Source organism: Polistes fuscatus, unplaced genomic scaffold, assembly GCF_010416935.1.
Source record: "Polistes fuscatus isolate 324 unplaced genomic scaffold, CU_Pfus_HIC Scaffold8, whole genome shotgun sequence".
Lineage (NCBI taxonomy): Eukaryota > Metazoa > Arthropoda > Insecta > Hymenoptera > Vespidae > Polistes > Polistes fuscatus.
In genome coordinates, this window is record NW_025113162.1 from 6,697,594 (window position 1) to 6,719,620 (window position 22,027).

At 29.7% G+C, this 22,027-nt stretch overlaps 6 protein-coding genes across 9 annotated transcripts; 3 read left to right on the forward strand and 3 right to left on the reverse strand.

The window, feature by feature from the left end:
* Positions 1 to 129: 129 nt before the first annotated feature.
* LOC122524620 (adenylyltransferase and sulfurtransferase MOCS3) lies at positions 130 to 2,444 on the forward strand. 2 transcript variants are annotated; one of them, XM_043646971.1, is made up of 6 exons: positions 130 to 245; positions 482 to 676; positions 739 to 952; positions 1,061 to 1,359; positions 1,434 to 1,901; positions 2,174 to 2,444. In XM_043646971.1, the coding sequence occupies exons 2-6, from the start codon at positions 499 to 501 to the stop codon at positions 2,323 to 2,325; spliced, it is 1,311 nt and encodes a 436-aa protein (XP_043502906.1). In that variant the 5' UTR covers positions 130 to 245; positions 482 to 498; the 3' UTR covers positions 2,326 to 2,444. The 2 variants fall into 2 exon arrangements, with proteins under 2 accessions (XP_043502906.1, XP_043502905.1); XM_043646970.1 differs by lacking the exon at positions 130 to 245 and having other exon boundaries at positions 272 to 676.
* Positions 2,445 to 2,813: 369 nt separating this feature from the next.
* On the reverse strand, positions 2,814 to 5,141 carry LOC122524624 (probable galactose-1-phosphate uridylyltransferase). Its single transcript, XM_043646974.1, has 6 exons — positions 4,726 to 5,141; positions 4,482 to 4,651; positions 4,213 to 4,418; positions 3,888 to 4,116; positions 3,547 to 3,763; positions 2,814 to 3,436 (listed from the first exon to the last, which is right to left on the reverse strand). The coding sequence occupies exons 1-6, from the start codon at positions 4,763 to 4,765 to the stop codon at positions 3,192 to 3,194; spliced, it is 1,107 nt and encodes a 368-aa protein (XP_043502909.1). The 5' UTR covers positions 4,766 to 5,141; the 3' UTR covers positions 2,814 to 3,191.
* A 400-nt stretch (positions 5,142 to 5,541) lies between these two features.
* Positions 5,542 to 7,958, reverse strand: LOC122524619 (COP9 signalosome complex subunit 2). Its single transcript, XM_043646969.1, has 9 exons — positions 7,728 to 7,958; positions 7,380 to 7,574; positions 7,176 to 7,301; positions 6,908 to 7,075; positions 6,568 to 6,742; positions 6,343 to 6,481; positions 6,022 to 6,238; positions 5,764 to 5,904; positions 5,542 to 5,689 (listed from the first exon to the last, which is right to left on the reverse strand). The coding sequence occupies exons 1-9, from the start codon at positions 7,779 to 7,781 to the stop codon at positions 5,570 to 5,572; spliced, it is 1,335 nt and encodes a 444-aa protein (XP_043502904.1). The 5' UTR covers positions 7,782 to 7,958; the 3' UTR covers positions 5,542 to 5,569.
* A 389-nt stretch (positions 7,959 to 8,347) lies between these two features.
* LOC122524616 (rapamycin-insensitive companion of mTOR) lies at positions 8,348 to 14,933 on the reverse strand. 3 transcript variants are annotated; one of them, XM_043646963.1, is made up of 9 exons: positions 14,324 to 14,931; positions 14,184 to 14,231; positions 13,630 to 13,786; positions 10,355 to 13,540; positions 10,147 to 10,276; positions 9,705 to 10,072; positions 9,297 to 9,399; positions 9,112 to 9,219; positions 8,348 to 9,013 (listed from the first exon to the last, which is right to left on the reverse strand). In XM_043646963.1, exons 1-9 carry the CDS (start codon positions 14,376 to 14,378, stop codon positions 8,636 to 8,638), a joined length of 4,533 nt encoding a protein of 1,510 aa, XP_043502898.1. In that variant the 5' UTR covers positions 14,379 to 14,931; the 3' UTR covers positions 8,348 to 8,635. The 3 variants fall into 3 exon arrangements, 2 of the variants coding, with proteins under 2 accessions (XP_043502898.1, XP_043502897.1); XM_043646962.1 differs by having other exon boundaries at positions 10,147 to 13,540; positions 14,324 to 14,933; XR_006305588.1 differs by lacking the exons at positions 8,348 to 9,013; positions 9,112 to 9,219 and having other exon boundaries at positions 9,316 to 9,399; positions 9,619 to 10,072; positions 14,324 to 14,933.
* A 419-nt stretch (positions 14,934 to 15,352) lies between these two features.
* LOC122524627 (proteasome subunit beta type-6) lies at positions 15,353 to 16,817 on the forward strand. Its single transcript, XM_043646978.1, has 5 exons — positions 15,353 to 15,585; positions 15,766 to 15,833; positions 15,917 to 16,048; positions 16,119 to 16,393; positions 16,476 to 16,817. Exons 1-5 carry the CDS (start codon positions 15,490 to 15,492, stop codon positions 16,601 to 16,603), a joined length of 699 nt encoding a protein of 232 aa, XP_043502913.1. The 5' UTR covers positions 15,353 to 15,489; the 3' UTR covers positions 16,604 to 16,817.
* Positions 16,818 to 17,509: 692 nt separating this feature from the next.
* On the forward strand, positions 17,510 to 21,751 carry LOC122524626 (sodium-coupled monocarboxylate transporter 1-like). The gene is made up of 14 exons (XM_043646977.1): positions 17,510 to 18,196; positions 18,286 to 18,500; positions 18,580 to 18,631; positions 18,715 to 18,782; positions 18,853 to 19,007; positions 19,081 to 19,221; positions 19,299 to 19,407; positions 19,486 to 19,595; positions 19,680 to 19,866; positions 19,974 to 20,060; positions 20,139 to 20,227; positions 20,309 to 20,428; positions 20,508 to 20,697; positions 20,774 to 21,751. The coding sequence occupies exons 1-14, from the start codon at positions 17,935 to 17,937 to the stop codon at positions 20,849 to 20,851; spliced, it is 1,863 nt and encodes a 620-aa protein (XP_043502912.1). The 5' UTR covers positions 17,510 to 17,934; the 3' UTR covers positions 20,852 to 21,751.
* The last annotated feature ends 276 nt before the right edge of the window (positions 21,752 to 22,027 follow it).

Genomic DNA, 22,027 nt, shown 5'->3' on the forward strand with positions numbered 1-22,027 from the left:
TGCCTACTATTTTAATTTTATTTTTATAAGCTTAGATGGCGCGCTGATAGGTTTTTTTTTATTGTTTTGTATTCACTTTAAATTACATGTATTATATACAAGTATAGCAGCAGTTTAGAAAATATCTACTGAAAACATGTTTTAGAATTGTTACTATAGATTAAAAGAAAAATCTTTTTATACTTAAATTTTCTTTGAACCCAAGATTAAGTAAATATGTGATAAACCGAATTTATCATATCCAGGTACACAAATCATATACATATACATATACGAGACAATCACACCAATGTATCATTGCACCATCTAACTTTATAAATATAGAACTAAAATTGTAGAAAGTCAAAGCTCAAATTAGAATCTGGGGTCCATGATTCTGTCACTTCATACACAGTGTATATAATAAACACAAAAATAACTTGTGAAATAGATACGTTGATTCGAAGAGATTATATTCATTGAATTCTCTTTCTATTATTAGCTGTGTATAATAGAGACATGGACGAAGAAGAATTGATAAATGAGATTGCTAAGTTGCGTGAGCTTTTACATGAGAAGGAATCTGCATTAGCTTATATAAGGCGCACAAAACAAATCCCACGTGACTATGGTTTAAATAATGATGAAATTAGTAGATATAGCAGACAAATTTTTTTGCCAGAAATTGGTGTAACAGGTAATAGAGAATGTTTAGTATACTTTCCTATAAATTACGTTCCTATGTTATTGATATTTTAGGACAAAAAAGGATAAAGGAATCCTCGGTACTTATCGTTGGAGTAGGTGGATTAGGATGTCCTTCTGCATTATATTTAACATGCAGTGGTATTGGCCATATTGGACTTGTAGATTATGATAATATTGAAATTAATAATTTACACAGACAGGTGTTGTTTACGGAAGGGACTATTGGAATGCCTAAAGTAACTGTAGCTGCAGAATTTCTTAATAAGTATATGATCATTATTTTCTTATCCTTAACTTTCACTTTTATTACAATTAATAACTTCTATCCTTTGAAGTGCATAGTTATTATTTACTTCCTATAATTTACTTGTAGGTTGAATAGTTATACTGAAGTTACTCCTTATAAACTTCAGCTGGATAGTAGCAATGCTTTAAAAATTATAGAATCATATGATATTGTATTGGATGCAACAGACAATGTAGCAACTCGTTACTTATTAAATGATGCGTGTGTTCTAAGTAAGAAACCCTTGATCTCTGGATCAGCGTTACGTTTTGAAGGGCATTTGTCTGTATTTAATTATAACGGTCCTTGTTACCGATGTATCTTTCCTAAACCACCATCTCCTGAAACAGTAACTAATTGTAGTGATGGTGGTGTACTTGGAGCAGGTTACTATTTTTTTATTAAAATATCTCATTATAGCATTTAAAACAATTACCATTTAATGATCTATTATTTTTAGCTGTTGGAACAATTGGTGTTTTACAAGCAGTAGAAGCTATTAAAGTAATTCTTGACATGCCTGAAACACTTTCTGGTCGTTTGTTAGTATTTGATGGAATTGAAACACGATTTCGTAATATTAATTTACGTACAAAGAATCCAGATTGTGTTATATGTGGAAAAAATCCAATTATAAAAGAATTAATTGATTATGAACAGTTTTGTGGTGCAAAAGCAAATGATAAAGATCCTAATTTAAATCTACTCAAAAGTGAAGACAGAATTACGGTTGAAACATATCATCACATAACAAAATTTAATACAGAAGATCATTTATTAATTGATGTACGTTCACCCGAAGAATTTCAAATTTGTCGTTTGAGAAATTCTATAAATATTCCATTGTATGAAATTTACAAGGATAATGCTACTAAGCAAATAAAAAGTGAAATAGACAAGCAAGACAGTGGTAAAACAATATCGAAAGGTATAGAATAAATAAATATTTTTATATAAATACATTAATATATATGTTAACACTATATATTTCAATTAGTAATTAATCTTTATTACAACGAATATATTATTTTTTGAATCAATTTCCTAAAGCAATGTTTAGCATATTTAAAACAAAGAAAGTATTACGCAGCATATAAGCTTAGTACATATGCTTCAATACGTTTTAATTCTAACAAGATAAATTTGATTTGCAGAAGAATGAATTTTAACTGCAAAACCAATAATTTTCTTTCTTTCTAGTTTATGTTTTATGTAGAAGAGGAAATGACTCACAGAAAGCAGTACAACACCTTCAAAAGATATTTAAAGATAGTAAAGTAAATATTAAAGACATCATTGGAGGAATCCATGCCTGGAGCAATAAAATTGATTCAACATTCCCTATTTATTAATTGTAGTAGGACCCCCTATAACGCGAGATGTACGTTCTGCGTTATACGGATTTCACGTTATACGAATCCAAGAGCGCAAAAGAACTTTAACTAACTAAATAAATAATTAATAAAAAATATTTTATAACTAAAAGAATTATTTTTCCTAATTGTGCGAATTGTTGATTCATTTATATTATATTTCTTTCAAAGAGATGTTAACTATCACCAGATTTCAACGGATTAAAAACTTATAATTTTTCTTCTAATGACATAAATCTACTTGTTAGCTGAATTTTTCTGGTGATCATTTTGGAGTCATGACTGGACATTAAATATAGTGAAAAAAGATTGGATTACCTTATAATCAATCAAATTTACATTGTAATTAAAAAGAATTCATACATAGACGTGGCATACGCTTTCTCAATTGTCTGATCATAAGAACTTAATATTCCAAACTTCAACGTTCTAAGGACAGAAAGAGGTAATATAGAAAAAAGCATGAATTCAATTAATAATTAAAGATATATTCTGTTATTCTGTTACTATAAAGATGGTCTAAACACATCCCATTGAAACATATTTTAAATATTGACCGAAACATGTTACTAACATTGTATAAACATTTTTTAATTTCCATGGTTTGTTTCACTTACACGAGCTTAAAAACAATTTCCTTTCCCTCTTATGTTGTAAATACAACATATATATACACTGACCAAAACTCCCTGGGCATTGTTAAGAATACTTGGATTCTCAACATTAACCATAGCATATATATATATATATATTTGTATATAATATATATGTTTGTACATAATTTATACAAATATTATTTTTTCTAAAATAAAGATATACTAAAAAAAGTCATAAGAAAGAGATATTCAATTGTATTTTACTAATTCTTCTGCTGATAAACTTGTTTCTGGATATCTATAATGGATATCACTTAAACTTCTTAATTTGCTCGCTGCTTGTTCCGGAGTTAAATCTCGTTGTACTTGCGCAAGTAATTCATATCCAACCATATGTTTTTTTATCGTACTTGAACGCAATAACGGAGGTAGGTAAATTCCATGAAATGTCCAATATGGATAATCTTGTTTTATATATTCACCAGTTGGAGCACCTTTAATTGTTATGTAATTATTATAACTTATACGAATAATTATTACGTACAAATATTTATTTAAAAAATAATATACAATAACAAAAAATAGAAAATTAAATGATTATTACCATGCCATCCCATAGAATATGGAAAAGAACACTGAAATAAGTTATCATATCTTGTGCATAATTGTTTCATTATAACTGCTAATGATTCTTGTTGACTTTTTGATAAATCTTGCATTCTTGTTACTTGATGCTTTGGAAGTACCATGGTCTCATAAGGCCATACTGCCCAGAATGGTACAATTATTATCCAATTGCGATTTTCTAATACAATGCGCTCCTAAAATATATCAAATACAAAAAAATATACTTTTCAAATTCATTTCTATAAATTTTTATTATTACAAATCCATCTACTATTTAGAATATTCAACAGTCATTATATGTGTTATACTTTTATTTACCTTTTTCAAAATTTCTTTTTGCATGTAATCGATAAGAAGAGGCTTTTTATTACGATTATAATATTCAGCTAAATACTTGTCTTTTATTCTGGCTTCATTTGGTAAAAAGGAACTAGCCCAAATTTGGCAATGAGGATGTGCATTGCTACATCCCATTAATGCTCCACGATTTTCGAATATTTGAACCCAGGTCCACTGTTTACCTAAATCAAGTATTTCGAATATCCATCTATTTTTATATAAAAGATTATATTATATAAAAATTCTGGAAATTGTTTTAACATGATATAATTTTCTATATATAATATAATATATATATTTTTACTTTTTAATTACTGCTTCGATCTCGTCAACTTTCATAAGTGCTATAGTAACGTTTGACTTGGGATGAAAACACATTACCCTGCATGTTCCTCGAGCAGCTTCAATTTGAAACAATTCATCATCGAATTTTGGAGGCGAAGGTACTGTTTCTAGTAATGCAGGAAAATCATTCGCAAATGAAAAAGTTTGTTGATAAACAGGAGTTACCTAAAATTATATTACGAATATTAAATATCATTCTTGTTAAAATAAATCATATTATAAAATTACCTCTCCATTAGCTCTAACATTTCCTGGACAAAGTGGATTATTAGGATCATAATCAGGAAGTTCTTCATCCATATTTGGTTCTACTTGACCTCCCCAAGGTCGTTTCATACGATGTGGAGATACTAACACCCATTCTCCTTTCAAAGGATTATAACGTATGTGTTGATGATCTGCAAATGAATATTATTCTAATGAATTATAGAAATTAATTAAAATAATACAATAATATGATATAATTGCATACCCTTTGGATCAAAAGTTTCACTAGCTTGATTAGTATCCATGTTATATACACGTTATGTATATAATAAAAGGTGTTTTGTTCTCATTTAAAATAAAACTGCAAATAAATTCTGATGCGTATCCATATAATTTAAAAATTACAATGTTTATATAATATATTTTCAAGAAACTTAACTTCACGTTATCAGTAAAACTATACGACTGTGATAAATTCAAAAGTTCTTCGTTTTAAAAGCATATATGTAACATTGGGAAGTGACTTGAGGGCGGAGCTTAAAAAACATTATATTTGGACAAAAAAACATTTGAATGTCTACGTGAATGCCTTATCACTTTATCTTACTGTTTTGACTTTTTCCATCCTTTCTTCGTTACATAAAAATTAACATATATCATTATGCAATAAGAGTTGGAGACCGAACTAGATTATTATCAAATGGTACAAGCAGTTTCCTGTTTTTACCTATTATCGACCACGTTGTTAAAAAATTAATACTTCACTCCTATATTTTTTAATTGATAATACAGTTCTCTACAAGAACGTTAAAACAAGATGCTATTTTTGTAGTGCAAAAAAGTTAGCACACGACCACCAGAACTATCGTTCTCTTTTTATATCTTGTACTTGATTTTGTTTTACAATCTGTATAAATTGTAAACTTTTATAAACTAAACCGATTAGAATTAAATGTTCTTATCAAAGTAATTATATATATATATATATATAAAATATTATAATTTTTGAACATATCACAATAGATTTTATTTTTTTACTTAATGACAGATGTTTATGATATACTATACACATTAATATTAATGACTTTTAATATGATATATCATGTTATTCAAGACATTTTGTTTACAATTGCTACATGTAATGATTGTAACTGACTGGTCCATTTGTCTAATGCATTATAGCGAGCGGCACAAACGGATTTTTTATCCAATTCAAGGACCTGGTTCACCTATAATATTTATTCATAAATATCTGGATAAGATAAATATCTAGATCAAGTTATTTAAAATAACTTTTTTATACCTGATCAATTCGTCCGTGTATGGTACTATCAAGTATGCAAGATACAAGAAGACTTTCCACTTCTGATACATCTATGTTCAATTCTTTACTTATAAAAGGTATATGGATTCTTGTATAAGGTTTTATTAGTTTAATAAGAACCTAATAAAAGAAAAAGCATTATTATATAAAATTAATTTCTTTTTTTTTCTATTAAACATTACTGATCAAAATTTAATTTTTATATATAAATGAGTGCTATATACGAGTGATATATACTTGAGTGCGAATATTTCGTAATAAATCCTCAATATGCTCTCGAATAAATGGATCATCCATAATATTATTTCTATTTTGTTTTAAAATTAATTCGAATTGATTAATATCGTTGTTTTGATAACTAACAACTAAATTTGTCATTGCTAGAATTTCTGGATCATTTTTATATGGTTTTGCTTCTTGTGAGTCAAATGGATTAATTCCAGATTTCATCAACCTAAGAATTGTAATATAGTTTAAATTATAAATGTTACTTTAAATGTAACATTTTTAAACATATGATATTTTGTTAAGAAATATAGATTTCTATTTTTTACTTACATATTTGCTAGTACTAAATATTTTAAACATGTTGTACGTCTTGGAGATCCTGATTCATCGTAATTCTTAAAGGCTTCAAAAAAATCTGTGTGTGCTCTTTCAAATTCTCCTTCTCTTAAATGCATTTTTCCTCCACATTCTAAAAAAATTGAACATGCAATTTATGCTATACAAGATGGTATTTAAAAAATTCATGTTTAACTCATTATACAGTAAAAGGCTAACCTCTAATAACTCCCATTATTAATGGATGTGGTATAGCACTTTTAATATGAAGGCTCTGTTCATACAAAGTTTTCAGTTTTTTGTTATTTTTTTGTGCAGTATACATTTGAATTTCTAAAGCATATATTTCTAAAAGTTGTGTTCCCTTCTTTAAATCATCTTCCCCGTCATCAGTCTAAAAAAATATATATATTATTCTTTTAAATATATCTCATTTTATAAAATCAACTTACCCAGTCTATATGTTCATATGAATTTTTTGCATTATTCACATGTACAGAGACCACACAGTCAAAACGGTTACCCCAGATCAAGAAACATTCTGACAAACAATACATACCTGACAACTTTGATGAAGCTGCTTCAATATTTTGGCTAATTTATTAAAATCAGAACGATCAAAATATAACTTTCCTAATTTTGTATTAGTCTTAAACCATAGTCTATCATTTTTCGCATCTTTCAATGCATCTAAAGTAGTTTCATAAAAATCTTGCAATAGTTCCATCTATTATATATATAAATATCAAATATAAATATAATTATATTTATTTAACATATTACACATTAAATAATTCATTTATCTAATTTCTATTTTAAATACTTACATTTTTTGATGTACTTATATAATCGAGTATCGAATTAATAGATTTTTCTGAATGATTTCTCGTTACAGCACTTTTAATATAAGTTAATAATTGCTTATACCTTGCCATCATTTCTTTATAATTGGACTGAAATACAAAAAGTTATTTAATAAAGTAATACTAAGAGACTGTTATTAATATCATTCTACTCAAATTTTAATATACCAATTTAAAATTAATTTTGATCATTTGTTTCAAAGCTTTGAAACCCCATTCTCCTTTTTCTCCTCCTTCCAAATCTAAAACTTTCTGAAAACTCTGCAATGCAGCTTTTGGATCATCTTCTTTTAATGCTTTACTATTATAATATTGATTTTCTAAATCCACATCTGGTTCAGAATTAGAATCTTCTGAATATTCCTATAATAAACATAAGTTTACAAATTAGTTTGTTAAATAATTTCTCATCAATCAGCTACGTATATATAAAATGCTCACTAAAAACATAACCTAAAATAAACTTCACACCGAACGATCTGGCTAGAAATTTAGTTTTCAAACAAAAATACTTACTAATCCATAATCTTCTTCTTCTTCGCACATAAAATCATCTTCTCCATCTGACATTTTACACTAATTTAAATGAACAATATAAAATAGAAGAAAAATTCGTTCAACGTACTAACAACGATAACGATGTTGTAATATTTTGAATTCACATCTAGTGTTACTAGAATACTAGATCAAGGGAAAATCGGATGGTAGTGGGGGAAAGTAGTAGCAATAGTTATTAAGATTAAGTTAGGTTAAAGAAGCGATGTTTTATCATAAGACAACTCGTATAATGTGACGTCGTACCTCGTGGTAGCACTGGTTACATCCTAGATCAATTTGATCAAAGGAAGAAAAGTAATAAATATAAACAGTGCTTTTTTATGAAAAAGATGCCAGAATTCACTTTTTCTCAAGCTTTTTATTTAAAAAAAATTATAATATAAAATGAAATTTAAAGCAGCCTTTCCTATTCCACGGAGCTCATAAAAAATTAAATATAATTTATTTTTTTCTTATTTATTCTTATTCTTTCTTAAATATTTTTTAATTCACTTGTAAAACATTAAAAATAACGTTAAAAAAGGAGCCTGTACGCCGTTTCAGTGCATTACATAATAAAAAAGCACTGACAATGAGTATAAAAATGCGAATTGTCAAACTTTACTTCACAATTATAGTATCAATCTTAAAAATACATTTTTTTTTCAACAAAGAAATGTGTGTATATATATATATTCATATTAATTGTTTAATTATATACTTTGTGCCTTTCTTTCTTTTTGTTGTTTTGAGGTAAAATAATATGCTTACAATTTGATGCTGACTTTTCTGGCAGTGTAATTTATTTTATATATATATATATATATATATTTTTTTTAATATTATCTTTAATACAAAATGTACATGTGTGAGATTGAAGTCAAGGACTATTCAAGGCTGATGGCAGTGTTGATACTCGATATTTTTAGTAATCTTTCAGAACTTTTTGACAAGCGTATCCTTTCCTCAGGATTTAATATTTCCGCAATAATTTTTTCATCACTACGTCGTTCGGATATTTGAAGAATTTCTTGAAGTTTATCATGTTGATTCATTGTGCATGTTTCACCTGCCGCTTCTTCTGTTACTATAGTTAATTGTCCAGTTTGCATTTCGGAGAAAGTAACTCTTCCATTAACTTTACTTTCCGAAGGACCATGAGACGTTTGAGGACTAGTCTCGGATATAATAGGAACACATGATTGTAAAGGATTTTCCTCTGTACCGACAGGTAATTTTAATATGCTGACTGGTTCTGTATAAAGCTGTATTGCGATATAATTATTAAAAAATTTTTAAATAATTACATATATATAAAATAAATATCTCTCTTGTAATATATGAAATTACATTTAATACATACCGCATCAAACGAAGAATCTAGAAATAATTCTTGTAAGAATCGTCGTGCTGGTATTCTATAAGAACTACTTCCTAATCGAGACGCTACGTCTGAGAATAAGCAAGCATCCTGTTGATTAAATTACAACATCAATATATTTAGAACATAATTTTCATTATTCTGAATGAACAATAGAAAAATATTACCTGGAATTTCTCAGGATACTTTTGCCTTAATCTAAGAAGTGTTTGTCTACTATGTCTGTACCAGACAGGATTTGCAAGTCGTTGTGTATGCCTAAGAATTTCCCTACTCACACAAAAAACATTAATTATATTATTGTGATAAAAAGAAAAATAGAAAGAATGAAAATTCATTGATTTTTAAGTGTGTGATTAAAGATAAATCATTTTCTTTATAGAAATGTTAAAGGTCCTGTAAGATAAAAGATTTTCGCGCATCAAATACAACAGAGAATAAATATTACATATTTAATAGATTCTATTGCATATATTGATAGATTGGTACCTTAAGCAATAAGAAAATTAGCTAATATTCTCATTCTTTTTAAAATAACAAGTATTAGAAATCCTGCGGAATATTATTATCCTTGCCTCCGTAGTTTTATATCTGCTTCTCCAATGAAAACCTTAGTGCTACTTTTTGCACGGTAACAGACAAGGCACACTCGACAATGTTCTGTGTCGGCATCACTTTCTGATCCAGATTCTTCATCTATTTCATTAGGACCTATTTCAGGTTTACTCGTATCATCAATTATAGTAGCAACTACTGGTTGAAGTGGATCCGGAAAAAGAGTTGTGAGTCTCCTAGGAAGGCAAATACCCATATAAAATAGATTATCATTGTCATTTTCAAGAGGTGGCGGGGTATGTGTGAGTATATTATTCGTAATCCAGTTGTGGGATGAATCGAATTCTGAAAGGCTCTGCAATGAAAGTCGTCCATCTAAACTGTACATCTGTAATATGTATAATCAAATATATTTTTAAGTAGAATGAGAATTACATAAAATGATTTTTTATAAATACTCACCTCTAAACTACTTTGAGAATAACTTGGCCTACGATAACGTTGTAAATTACGAAGACGCGCATACCCTTCTGCATCTTGTTGACTTAATCTTTGTATACTTGAGAGTGGACTTGGAGTTTCTCCTCTATCTCTAATTACAAATAAGATACAAGTCGTGTATAAAAAGTTCAATAAAAAAAAATTTATTAAAACAAATTTTATATTATACCTTCTTGCTTCTAAATCCGTAGCTGCACTCTCAGAGCGATTTCTAGTTCGACGAGCTACTGGTTCAGGTAATTCAGGCTTACCATCACTAAGACTTCGATGATGCCTTTGAATAAGAACAGGACTTGGTAAGGGATAACGGATAGTAGGTCGAATTATCGTCCAATGGTCTCCTCTTCTATGTCTTACACTTGGCCAATTGAAAGTCATCAGTACATCCGTGCCTGCACGGGTTGTAGCAATAAGACTTAAAGCATACATGGCCGTTGCTCTTATCGAATAATAAGGACATGTTTCCGCCATAGATGCAATCGTTTCTATAATTCCTGAATGATTCAATTGTTCAACTCCTGCAGCTGATGTTCCTATATGTCCCAATGCCCACAATGCAGATTTTGTTTTCAATATTTGTTTTTCTAAATTAATGGACTGATCATCACGAATCTCAAGATCACTTCTCCAACTTTTATCAGGAGTAGTACGTCTTGAATCATTTAAGCTTGCCTTTCTTCGTATTTCTATTAAATACTCTCCTTTTGGTGGAGTAGATAAGTCAGATAATTCTATTGTTTCTGCATCTACAATTGTTTCTAGACGGTTTGGTTCTACAAATTCCTCTATACATGACTCTTCTGACATAGTATAAGTATCATCCATGATTAAACGGCTACTTTTAGTACATCTTGAATTAGATTCCGAGTCTCTACTTCCTAAATCTATTTTAAATCTTTGAATTATTCGTGCATAATGTTGTATTACATTTCGACGGAGCAATAATTGCATTCCATAGTCATGTCGTACTATTTGACCTATAAAATGAGGTAAAATAAATATATTACGAGGCATTATCAATTCGTTAGTTGTTCTTCTATGGTAACTTCCATTTTCGTTTCTTTGACGACGTGTCAAAGAGTCATGTATTTCACCTTCTACTAATCCTACATATCTCTCTGCAAAACCTCCTGGTCCAATCCATTTTTCTAATTCTTCTGAAGGTGATGGTAGAGACGAGAAACCCTCATGCAGAGAGTAAAGTCTTATTTTTAATAAGTACCCTTTATCTCCTAAATGTTGCAACCATTTATCCCAATTTCCTTGATTTTCTCCTTGATGTAATAAAATTGCTAAATATTCAGTTTCTTCGCACACTTCATGCAATATCTCTAATGCAGTCAGTGCTACAACCTTACTAGTATCCATTAATCTTTCTGTTAATAATGTTAACGCCCAATGGTATGCATCTAACATTCTTGCTCTGAGTATTAATCGTAGGAACTGTGTAGCATATAAACGTGTGCTCTCTAAAGATGCATCAGCGATAATCTTATTCAGAACTTTTCTATTAGATCCTTCTCTTGAATAATCTAAACTTGAAACTATAAGTTTCACGTAACAGTCATGATTGGTGGCTAGAGCCAAGTCTTGTAATTTCTCTAGTAAATCGAATCTCTTCAAAATAACGGTTCCCTTTGCAGAATGACTCAGTTGTCCTAAAAAGAGGAAATATTTCTGACAACAGGTTGTAGACATATGACGAGGTGAGAATAAGCAATCGTGTGCAGACTGTGCGGTACGGATACAAGAGATTTGTTCTGCAATATCTATGATCAGTTCGTTTAATAATTTCATATTCTCAGGCTCGCGAAGCTCTAATAAAAAGTTTAGTAATTCGCAGCCTGCTAAAGTTGCTTCTCGTGCTAAAATAGCGTTTGTTCCCAATTCCACTCTACTATATGCATTCGATGAAGGTTTGAAATAACGAACGAGTCTTTTTATAAACAATCTATAATCAGAATCATGGAGTATTCTTATCGTATCTTCGCGGGAGCGAAGGATTGATCTTACTACAGGCCAATTCCAAGCCAGTGCATCCTTAGAACTTAGGACTTGTGCATCCTTTAATAAAGGTGTAGTTGGAGATTCTCTACGTAACCAATGTCTACTAGATGGTCGTTGGCGTCGTGGCAAAGTTGGTCTCAACCAAGTACCAGCTCGTAACATTCGATCAAGAAAAAGACTCGCAGGTGTTGATCGGCGACGCATCATTGTATGCATCCGTCCTAAGATTGTTACAGCGGCGAGCGCTTGATGTTTACCAGCACTTGCATGTTCCAATAAGTTTGGCAAAGGTGGTGTTAAATCACACACTTCTGAAGGTAGCAGAGAATGTGCTAGATGCAATAATGCTCCCAATAGTACTGCTGCACGTACAGAAATAAAAGTATCGGAAGAAACGATCGTTTCTGCAAGTGCTCTGTGTAGTCCACATTCTAATAAAGCATACACTAGTAATGCTAAATGTATTTCTGTTATGTTTGGCCAACAAGATGAAAGAGATGGTAATATAAATTTTCCTTCGGCTGCAACAAAACCTTCAGATAATTTCCACGAATCTCGTGTTCTGCCAGGATCAACTGCAGCCAATGCAACATCTGGTTCATCGGTCCATGTCGGCAAAGGTAAATCCAATAATTCATAAAGTAATTCCAAAACAGCTCCACGAACTTCAAGCTGTTCAACGTATAAGATATCTGCTATAGCTTTAAGGCCAGAATTATTGGTAGGACAACAAAAATGTAAAACACCTGGATAAGAGCGTAATATACTCAATAATGCCATCTTACTTGCTGCAAATTTTTGATCTCGTTCCTCTTTTGTTCTTTCTGAGCTTGAAGAATGAAGTTCACAATATGGTGCTGCGAAACATAAAAGGGAAACGCTCCCTCTTGTATCAGGATTATTTAATAATTTTAACAAAACCCCAACAACGGATTCGACAGTTGAAGGGCTTTGCCCAGTCATAGCTGCTCGCGCGAGAGCGCTAACTCCTCCACAACTTATTAACAAATTGGAATTCAAGACTCCTAACTCGCAAAGAGTAGCTAAAAATACTCTGAATGCACGATCTCTTTCCTCTATGCCTCCATTAGTTAAACTTATAAGAGATCTGGCTAAGACAGGGCTGAAATGTTTAGGAGCTAAAGCTAAAATTCTTCTAACAAGTCTAAGAGCTTGAACTCTTTCCATTTCGTTTCGTAGATTAACATCCATACTACGTGCCACAAAATATGGGTATTGCAATTTATTAATAGCAATAACATCTTGCTCTTTCTTAAGCATATACCTTACAGCGCGTAGTGCTGCTGCACGTACTTGGGTTGCTTCATGTACAAGGCCTACGCGCATGCTAGAAAAGAATAATTTTGGAAATAAAATAATAATCTAATAGTATAAAATTATATAAAATTCTATTATCAACAAATTATGCATTCTTACCAACAAAATAGATCATCCATGGAATAACCATAATCAGATAAATTATTTTCACTAATTAATTTAACAATAGCATTAAGATAAGCTAGCTTCTTTACACTTGGTACATTATGTCGTTGACACAGATTAGTTAAAACTTCTTTTACGTTTTCTTTTAGCCCTACAAAAATAATTTATAATTATTATTGAATTATTTATAAAAAATAATATCGCCTTATGCATAAAGTAATAATTTCTTAATTTAAATTAATTTTTTAATAAATAAATCCAATCTATATACAACGAATATAAGTCTTATAATGAAGTTCATAAATTCGAAATATATGACGACGTAGCAAGTACGTAGTATATTTAAATAAATGAACTATTATAGTAGTGTCATCAAAACAGTTAGACTTAGAAATATTCTTCTCAATAAAAAAAAAAATTATATCTTGTGTACGTTAAAAGATATACTGCAAATTACTCATCCATTTGATTTAAAAATAAGGCCTTATTTCCGTTGGTTTATAAAATTCTACGAATTTACATATAATCTTTTAGGTTAAGTCTCTAACCTCTTGACAGATCGAGTTGCACACAACTGTCTTCGTTATCTCGCCGACCTGTGAGAAGTAAAATTATAATTATTAAAGTTATATAAAATTTATAATAGATTTTTCGATAATAAGGAATCACGCATTAACATTTAACGTACTTCGATTATATCTACTTGTACGTTGAGTCCAGATCAAATAACTAGAGATTGCCATTTCTTAGCCGGCTGCTACCCACGACAACTATTAACACTCTTCGTCCGACCGTTACCACGTGCCTTTTTCATAAAATATGTCATTCTCACGGCTTAACTTAACAAACGAAACACTTCAAGAACAATTTATTGATAAAAATCAATCAGTTGAATTCGAACTCGAGCAAAGTTTCTCTCTCACTCGAAAAATCTCATTCACACTATCGTTAATTCTCGCGACGTAGCAGTCGCGTTAATTTCTCTCTTGCTAAAATTATAGATGTCTCAGTCGATTCGCAAAATTTTAACCTTCTTCTATCTCGCGTAACAGCGTTACCAATCGGCAAATTTAGAGAACTACTTAATAAGAAAATAATAATTTGATTTTATATCTATTTGTGTATATGACTTTTTTTTTTTGAAAGAATACAAAAGAAAAGAAAGAGAAACTGATATCGAATACAATTAATTTTATGATTTTCCGAATTTCCTTCTTTACGTTGACAATAATCGAATTGCGTCCTAGATATTCATATAAATCTAGGCTCAGATAACATTTTTTCTTCTTTTTCTTTTCTTTTATTTTCCTTTTCTTTCCTTCCTTTCGTCTTTTTTTTCATTTTTTATTACGAGTCTTAACTTTTTATTATAACTCTGTCGCTTGTTATTTTTCTATTTTGTTAAATATGTATTTATTAATTTTTTGTTAAGTTGCAATATCGTAAATACAAAAATGACAGTATTTTTACTTGCCATTATACAAGCGTGCGACATTATATACATCTAATTGTTAAATGATTTAAAATTTTTTAATTTTTAAACGAAAGAATTGAAATGTATTTTTATATTTTTATATTTTTGTTTTTTACATAATATTAAGTAAAACATAGATGAGAAAAAAAGATTGAAAAAATAAAATATAACAAACAACGTATTTTTAACTATTGAATGACGTGAAGTTGTATAGTGCGACAATAGCGACCTCGATTGAAAATTATATATCGATATATCGATGTGTATGAACATCTCCTACTTTGTACATCTAGTATTCTAGGTCTAAACGGTTTTTGACAACTAAAGAAAGAAAAGAAGTTTAAAGAAGTTTGGTTTTTCCAAAAATAATATTTAAAAAAATGGCTTATGCAGTAGATAATCTCGTTCAACCAAATATGGGTCCGATGTCTGATTATTTAGTTCCAGATTGGATTGACTCCGAGCAAAGTACAGGTGTAAGTTGAAAAGTGTTGTTTTATTTGAAGGCTAGAATGACAGTGCAATTATAAAAAACTTCTTAAATATAAATGTATGTTTCATTGAATTTTCTATATTTTGCAACAATAACAAATTATAATGATTGCAATTGCTAATTGTTGGTTAATTTTATATTACAATTATATTTCTGATTATAGACCTCCATTATGGCTGTAGAATTTGATGGAGGTGTTGTCATTGGTGCAGATTCGCGAGCTACTACAGGGTATTATGTTTTTAATAAAGTGTTTTATACATTATGTTTTTTACATTTTAAAGTTAACTATATTTTTAAACATTTCATTTCAGAGCGTATATAAGTAATCGTTTCGCTGATAAATTAACCAGAATAACAGATTATATCTATTGCTGCCGTTCTGGTTCTGCTGCAGATACCCAAGCTATTTCAGATATTGTTGAGTATCATTTAAATCTGCACAGGTAAGAATCTAATTTTGAATTCATACATTCCGTATTTTATACTTTATAAATTTTTATTGAAATTATCTAGGATGGAGCTTGGCACACAACCCTTGGTAGAGACAGCAGCTAATGTATTTCGTGAAATGTGCTACAATTATAGGGATTCCTTGATGGCAGGAATTTTAGTAGCTGGTTGGGATAATCAAAAAGGAGGACAAGTTTATAGCATTCCTTTAGGAGGTATGTGCGTTCGGCAGTCTATTGCTATTGGTGGCTCAGGTTCTTCATACGTTTATGGCTATGTAGACGCACATTATAAACCTAATATGACTAAAGACGAATGTGTTACTTTGGTGCAAAATAGTGAGTATAACAAAATTTGAATATTTTTGATACATTTTATTGTGAATCTATTTAAATATGTGATACTAAAATATTTTTACAGCATTGGCGTTGGCTATGGCTCGTGACGGTAGCAGTGGTGGTGTTATACGTCTTGGTGTAATTACAGATAAAGGAATTGATAGAAAAGTGATAATGGGTAATCAATTACCTCAATTCTACGAGGGGTAAAAATATTTCCATAATAACGAACTTTGAAATATACACATATTTATCTGAATTAATACATTATTCTGAGATACAACATTTGTTAAATAAATGTAGATTAAAGGATACTTCTTATAATTACGTATGAAAGAAAAAGATGTTTTTTATGACCTATTCGTTTATGTTACAAGGAGTTATAAATATTTTGTTGTAAAGCAAATTAAAAAGATTAAAAAGATTTGTTGTATACTTTTCAAAAATAATTTTCTTCTTATGAATGATTACTTTTAGTTTTGCAATTTATTAATTCTGCGGTCCATCGACGGTATGGTCTTCAAATGATATGGTACCATCGTAATAATTTCGACGTTCTGGTCCGTCAATGTTACTGTACATTTACGATGCTTATTAACAGAGAAAATATGAACTTAACGATTAAAGCTTTTTGAATACGCTAGGTTTAATAGTTTTATAGATATAATTTGTATAGGAAGAAAATGAACCAAATAAATGTGGTTAGTTCTGTACTATGTTTTCAATAAGTTGAAATACATTAGTCAAGCAGCCTCGGATGGACCGTGGACCGCAAAATTTTAATCATATTCAGCCTGCGATTTTCAATAATTACGTTCTGTTAATCGTCGAATGAACATTTGTAGCTCATTGCGTTAACTATTCTTTGATGTTGAAAACTTGTAACAGGAAGAATCGTGGCCCTCAATCTGACCGAATACATACCCTTACTACTACTACTAAATTTAGGTCGTATTATCCACTTGCGATACCCACGAATATAATACCCCCAGTCGTTTAAGCGTATGTACTTAATTCTCATTGTTCGCTTAACGAGAAAATTGTCGCAACGGCACAAACTTAATGTATGTAATAACGCCAAACTACACAAGAGCTTTTGGATTATTCTGGGCTTGCTATACATGTTAGTACGTCTTTGCCAAAGGATGGATTAGGTTTCCTCCATAATTTGAAGTTTAGTGATTTGACAATGTTACAAGAATTCGGTTCACTTTATTGTCAATTGATTTGTTTCGTTATTAATATTCAAGAATAATATCTAATCTTTTTTTCAAGAAAATTGAGAAATTTTGAAGACAATTGTAAAATTAAGAATTCATCAGAAATATGAGTATTGTTATTTAATTAAAAATAATATTTATGGAAAAAAGTTTTTGTTAAAGTAAGAGGAGTACGATTTTGATCAAAGTTAATGAGTATAAGTAATTACGTAATAAAGATCATCTTTCTGTGAGCAAAAAAAAAAGAAAAGAAATTTAGTGGAGCGCGCAAAAATATCAAAAGAGCATTATTAAACTATATAGATACTATCCTAAAAAAAGATGACTTCGGAAGACATTTCGGATGAACTGTTAACAAAATGGGTTCAGGAAATACCGACAGTTCAAGAAATTAACAAGTCCATGCAAAGCTTTGCTATTCCGGATTATACCGTTTTCGTCTTAATGCTTTCAGCTTCTGCTTTCGTTGGTATTTATTTTGGTTTTATAAAAAAAATTTCAGGAGAGGATGAATATTTAGTCGGTGGTAGAAACATGAAGGCATTTCCAATTGGTTTGAGTCTAATAGCCAGCTTTATATCAGGTAAAATGTTAGCAAGAATTTTTGTTTCTAGATTCTCATCTATACTATGTCAATGTTGTTAATTATAATATATGCGTACTGTTTGCTAGGTATATCTTTACTGAGTATACCAACTGAGGTTTATGTTTATGGTACTAGTTATCTTTTCATCTCTTTTGGATTGATCATTACTGGCCTTGTTATGTCAAATGTATTTCTACCTGTTTTTCATGATTTAAAACTCACTAGCACGTACGAGTATCTTGAAAGACGTTTCGATAAAAGAATCCGATTATTAGGATCTGTTCTCTTTTCTATCAGTATGGTGAGTAATTTGTATAAACGTAAGATCTCTTTATGTTATCCTAACAATTGTTTAATTCTTGTATATTGGAATCGTACAGATAGTCTATCTACCCATTGTCATCTATGTACCAGCATTAGCTTTTAATCAAGGTGCGTCTATTCATCAATTAAAATGCTTGAATAAGAAACATTTTATTAACAAAACAACTCATTAATCCATTAATCATTTTTAGTGACCGGAATTAATGTCCATATCATCACACCTTTTGTATGCATCATCTGTATTTTTTATACTTGTATGGTAAGAATTTATATCTTTTTGCTGTTGAGAATTTGGTTCATTTAAATTATGTTTAGATTGTTATTTGTAGGGTGGATTAAAAGCAGTGGTCTGGGCTGATTTTATCCAAGCTTTCGTGATGTTTGGATCGATGCTTTTGATCGTGATCAAAGGCACTTCAGATGTAAATGGGTTATCGGTTGTATTAGAAAGAAATCGGGATTCTGGTAGACTCGAATTTCCAACGTTTGTATATTGAAAATTTAAATTTTATAAAGCTCGCTATATTTATAAAATACATTTATTTCAAACAAAATAGATTAGATTGGAGTCCTATGGCGAGACATACAGTTTGGTCGCTTATAATTGGAGGATTTGTTCAATGGTTGCAGTCTTTGGCAATAAGTCAGAACATAATCCAGCTTTTTCTCGCACTACCTACTTTGAAGTTAGCTAGGAGGTAGTTGAAAAATTTTGAATTATATAATAATTTTACATAATTTTGTATAGAACAAAGAGTCACTTATTGGTTTTTAGGGCACTCTGGTGTTTTATTCTCGGAGTTTCGTTAATTGTAGGAACGTGTGGATATGCAGGATTGTTAATATATGCTTGGTATTATAAATGTGATCCTCTGACGACGAAAGTAATTAAATTATTATCATTTTTATATTTACTATTTTATTAAATATATTTAGATAATTTATTGATCGATCAATTATAGTTGGCTGGTACACAGGATCAGCTTTTACCTCTTTTAGTTATGAACGTTTTGGGTGATTATCCTGGATTACCTGGCTTATTTGTTGCTGGAGTATTCAGTGCTGCTCTCAGGTATTACATACATTTGATGATTTGGTATAAATTAAAAATAAATTAAATGTCTTAGCAGTGATTATTTGTTCCAATAATTTATAGTTCTTTATCAACTGGTTTGAACTCTATGGCAGCGGTCGTATTAGAAGACTTTATTAAGCCATTTCGTAAAACAGGATTCACTCCTAGAATCACTGATATACTTATAAAATGTATAGTTATTATCATAGGAGTAATTTGTGTGGCTCTCGCTTTTATCGTCGAAAAAACTGGATCGCATGTTTTACAGGTAAAAGATCAGTGAAAACGATACTTGATATATCTCTTGATAAATATTTCAAGTAATTCAGAAGTGTGAATGATGATCTAACTTTGCTTTTTTAATTCACGATAAAGTTAACTATCAGTCTAAATTCTATCACAAATGGTCCATCTCTTGGTATTTTTACTATGGGGGTTCTAATGCCTTGGGTAAATGCAAAGGTATTTCTCTAATATTGTTATTATAATATTTTTTGAAAGTACAGTTTACTTATTTCATTCGTGTATAATAATTGTTAGGGTGCTCTCATTGGTGGTTTAGCTGGTTGTGGTTTTATGAGTTGGATCACTTTAACAGCTCAAGCAGCTATAGCTACTGGAAGAATGAAGTAAGTAATTTTTTCTGTAAAATGTAATTATAAACGAACGAAGAAAATTTCAAATTTGATTTAATATCTATTTTTAAACAGATTCGATGAAAAACCTGTTTCCATTAAAGAATGTACATATTCATTTCCTCAAGTAGAAAATCTTTTTTTATTGACACCTCCTGAAACTGTATTGAACGAAGAAGACGGGAATTTATTTCCGTATGTAACCCATTTTATGGAAAAATTTTATTATAAGCAACCAGTAAATGATTTATCTTACAATTATTATTTACAACAGTGAGCTATGGGCATTGTATCGTATCAGTTATTTATGGTATACCGTAATTGGTACTTTGGTTACCCTGAGTATTGGTCTTATAGTAAGTATTATTTCTTCCGAGGATGTTGACAAATTAGATCCTATGTTATTAGCTCCATTTATAAGAAAGTTCCTGAGATCTTCTAACAAAGATTTACGACAAACACAGGTGACCAATTACAAAGATTCTTTTAATTGTGAAAATTAAAGATTTGTATGTAATTATATATTTCTTTTTCCCACAGGTTGCAAAAACCAATCTTAAAGTAGAAGAACAAGTGGACACTGAAGATGATAAAATTTTGGCGGTGTCATCGATATAACAATGATTAGTTATGTAAGATTTGTTTACAAAAGAAATTTTATATTTTAATTTTTATTATTTTTTATACAAAATTATGCTACACACATGTATTTATATCGTTGTATGGACGATTTTATTACGAAATATCTGTTTTGGAAAAGAATTTGAACTCTAGATGACGGATTTATAATTGTATATTTGAAAATACATTTAAATTTTGCATAAAGTGTTGCATAAACATAACATATGTGAAGTCCTCACGATAAAGTTCATTATTTATTAATCTATATTCTATAATTGTTTTTTGCGAATCACACGTAGGAATACATTATTTATTAAATCTTATAAAATATTCGATTTATCATTTTTTCTTTTCATTTCTTCACTTTTTCAGTATGAGATAATAGAATGATTGTAACGGATCTTTTTCTACTTGTAGAAAAAGATTAATCTATTAATTGTCATCGAAAAAAGAGAGTATACACTTATATTATTATTACAATAAAAAGGATTATATAAAGAATAATTAATATCAAAAGAAAAAAAATGTATTTTTCGTCCTTAACGAAAAGTAAAGATACTTTAAAGGCAGACATAATTCTAGATATGATTGTGTGTGTATATATTGATAATATAATATAAGCATATACAGAGTGTACCAGCTACTTTGTCACTTGAAATATTTCTATTATTTTTTATTTTATGAAAAAAATGCTTAGTACAAAATTAAACTTTCTCAAGATCATTTTTATGAGATCATTCGTGTCTTTTGTATAAATTGATTGAAAAAGTATTAGAGAAAAAAGTCGGAAAATGATTAATTCGCTAAGTATTTTTAAATATGTTTGATGATTATGCAACTATAACAAGCCAGATATTTTTTTGATTGAAGTTAGAAAAAAATGTTAGAAGAGAAAAATGAATAGTGTTCAAAGTGGAGCATGGCCATGAAATGCATTCATGGTCACATTTTTTTCACGAGTCTTTCGGGTATATCTTCCAGAAACAATGGAAATATTTTCGATGATAAAGTTTGCTGGTACATACTGTATATATGTGGTCAATTTATATATTTACAAAGTCATATTTGTATAACAAATACTTCAATACTTATTAATTGATTTATTTCCAAGTTTTGCGTCCTTCGTGCAGACTGTAATATTTATTGAGAATTGATATATCGAAATACAAGTTA

Bases quoted from the DNA above. Each gene is read 5' to 3' on its own strand.
- LOC122524624 (XM_043646974.1), bottom strand. From the start codon at position 4,765: ATGGATACTAATCAAGCTAGTGAAACTTTTGATCCAAAGG. The intron at 3,764-3,887 runs GTAAATAAAAGT...GATATATTTTAG, and splicing joins AAAAAGAAATTTTGAAAAAG to GAGCGCATTGTATTAGAAAA. The intron at 3,437-3,546 runs GTAATAATCATT...TAACAATTAAAG, and splicing joins ATATTCTATGGGATGGCATG to GTGCTCCAACTGGTGAATAT.
- LOC122524620 (XM_043646971.1), top strand. From the start codon at position 499: ATGGACGAAGAAGAATTGATAAATGAGATTGCTAAGTTGCGTGAGCTT. The intron at 677-738 runs GTAATAGAGAAT...TTGATATTTTAG, and splicing joins GCCAGAAATTGGTGTAACAG to GACAAAAAAGGATAAAGGAA. The intron at 1,360-1,433 runs GTTACTATTTTT...TATTATTTTTAG, and splicing joins TGGTGGTGTACTTGGAGCAG to CTGTTGGAACAATTGGTGTT.
- LOC122524626 (XM_043646977.1), top strand. From the start codon at position 17,935: ATGACTTCGGAAGACATTTCGGATGAACTGTTAACAAAATGGGTTCAG. The intron at 18,632-18,714 runs GTGCGTCTATTC...AATCATTTTTAG, and splicing joins AGCATTAGCTTTTAATCAAG to TGACCGGAATTAATGTCCAT. The intron at 19,008-19,080 runs GTTTGTATATTG...CAAACAAAATAG, and splicing joins GGTAGACTCGAATTTCCAAC to ATTAGATTGGAGTCCTATGG.
- LOC122524616 (XM_043646962.1), bottom strand. From the start codon at position 14,378: ATGGCAATCTCTAGTTATTTGATCTGGACTCAACGTACAAGTAGATAT. The intron at 13,541-13,629 runs GTAAGAATGCAT...ATTCTTTTCTAG, and splicing joins ATGGATGATCTATTTTGTTG to CATGCGCGTAGGCCTTGTAC. The intron at 9,400-9,704 runs GCAAGGATAATA...TTGTGTGAGTAG, and splicing joins GCAGATATAAAACTACGGAG to GGAAATTCTTAGGCATACAC.
- LOC122524627 (XM_043646978.1), top strand. From the start codon at position 15,490: ATGGCTTATGCAGTAGATAATCTCGTTCAACCAAATATGGGTCCGATG. The intron at 15,586-15,765 runs GTAAGTTGAAAA...TTCTGATTATAG, and splicing joins ACTCCGAGCAAAGTACAGGT to ACCTCCATTATGGCTGTAGA. The intron at 16,049-16,118 runs GTAAGAATCTAA...GAAATTATCTAG, and splicing joins TATCATTTAAATCTGCACAG to GATGGAGCTTGGCACACAAC.
- LOC122524619 (XM_043646969.1), bottom strand. From the start codon at position 7,781: ATGTCAGATGGAGAAGATGATTTTATGTGCGAAGAAGAAGAAGATTAT. The intron at 7,302-7,379 runs GTATATTAAAAT...TTTGTATTTCAG, and splicing joins TCAAAATTAATTTTAAATTG to TCCAATTATAAAGAAATGAT. The intron at 6,482-6,567 runs GTTAGCCTTTTA...CAATTTTTTTAG, and splicing joins AATAATGGGAGTTATTAGAG to AATGTGGAGGAAAAATGCAT.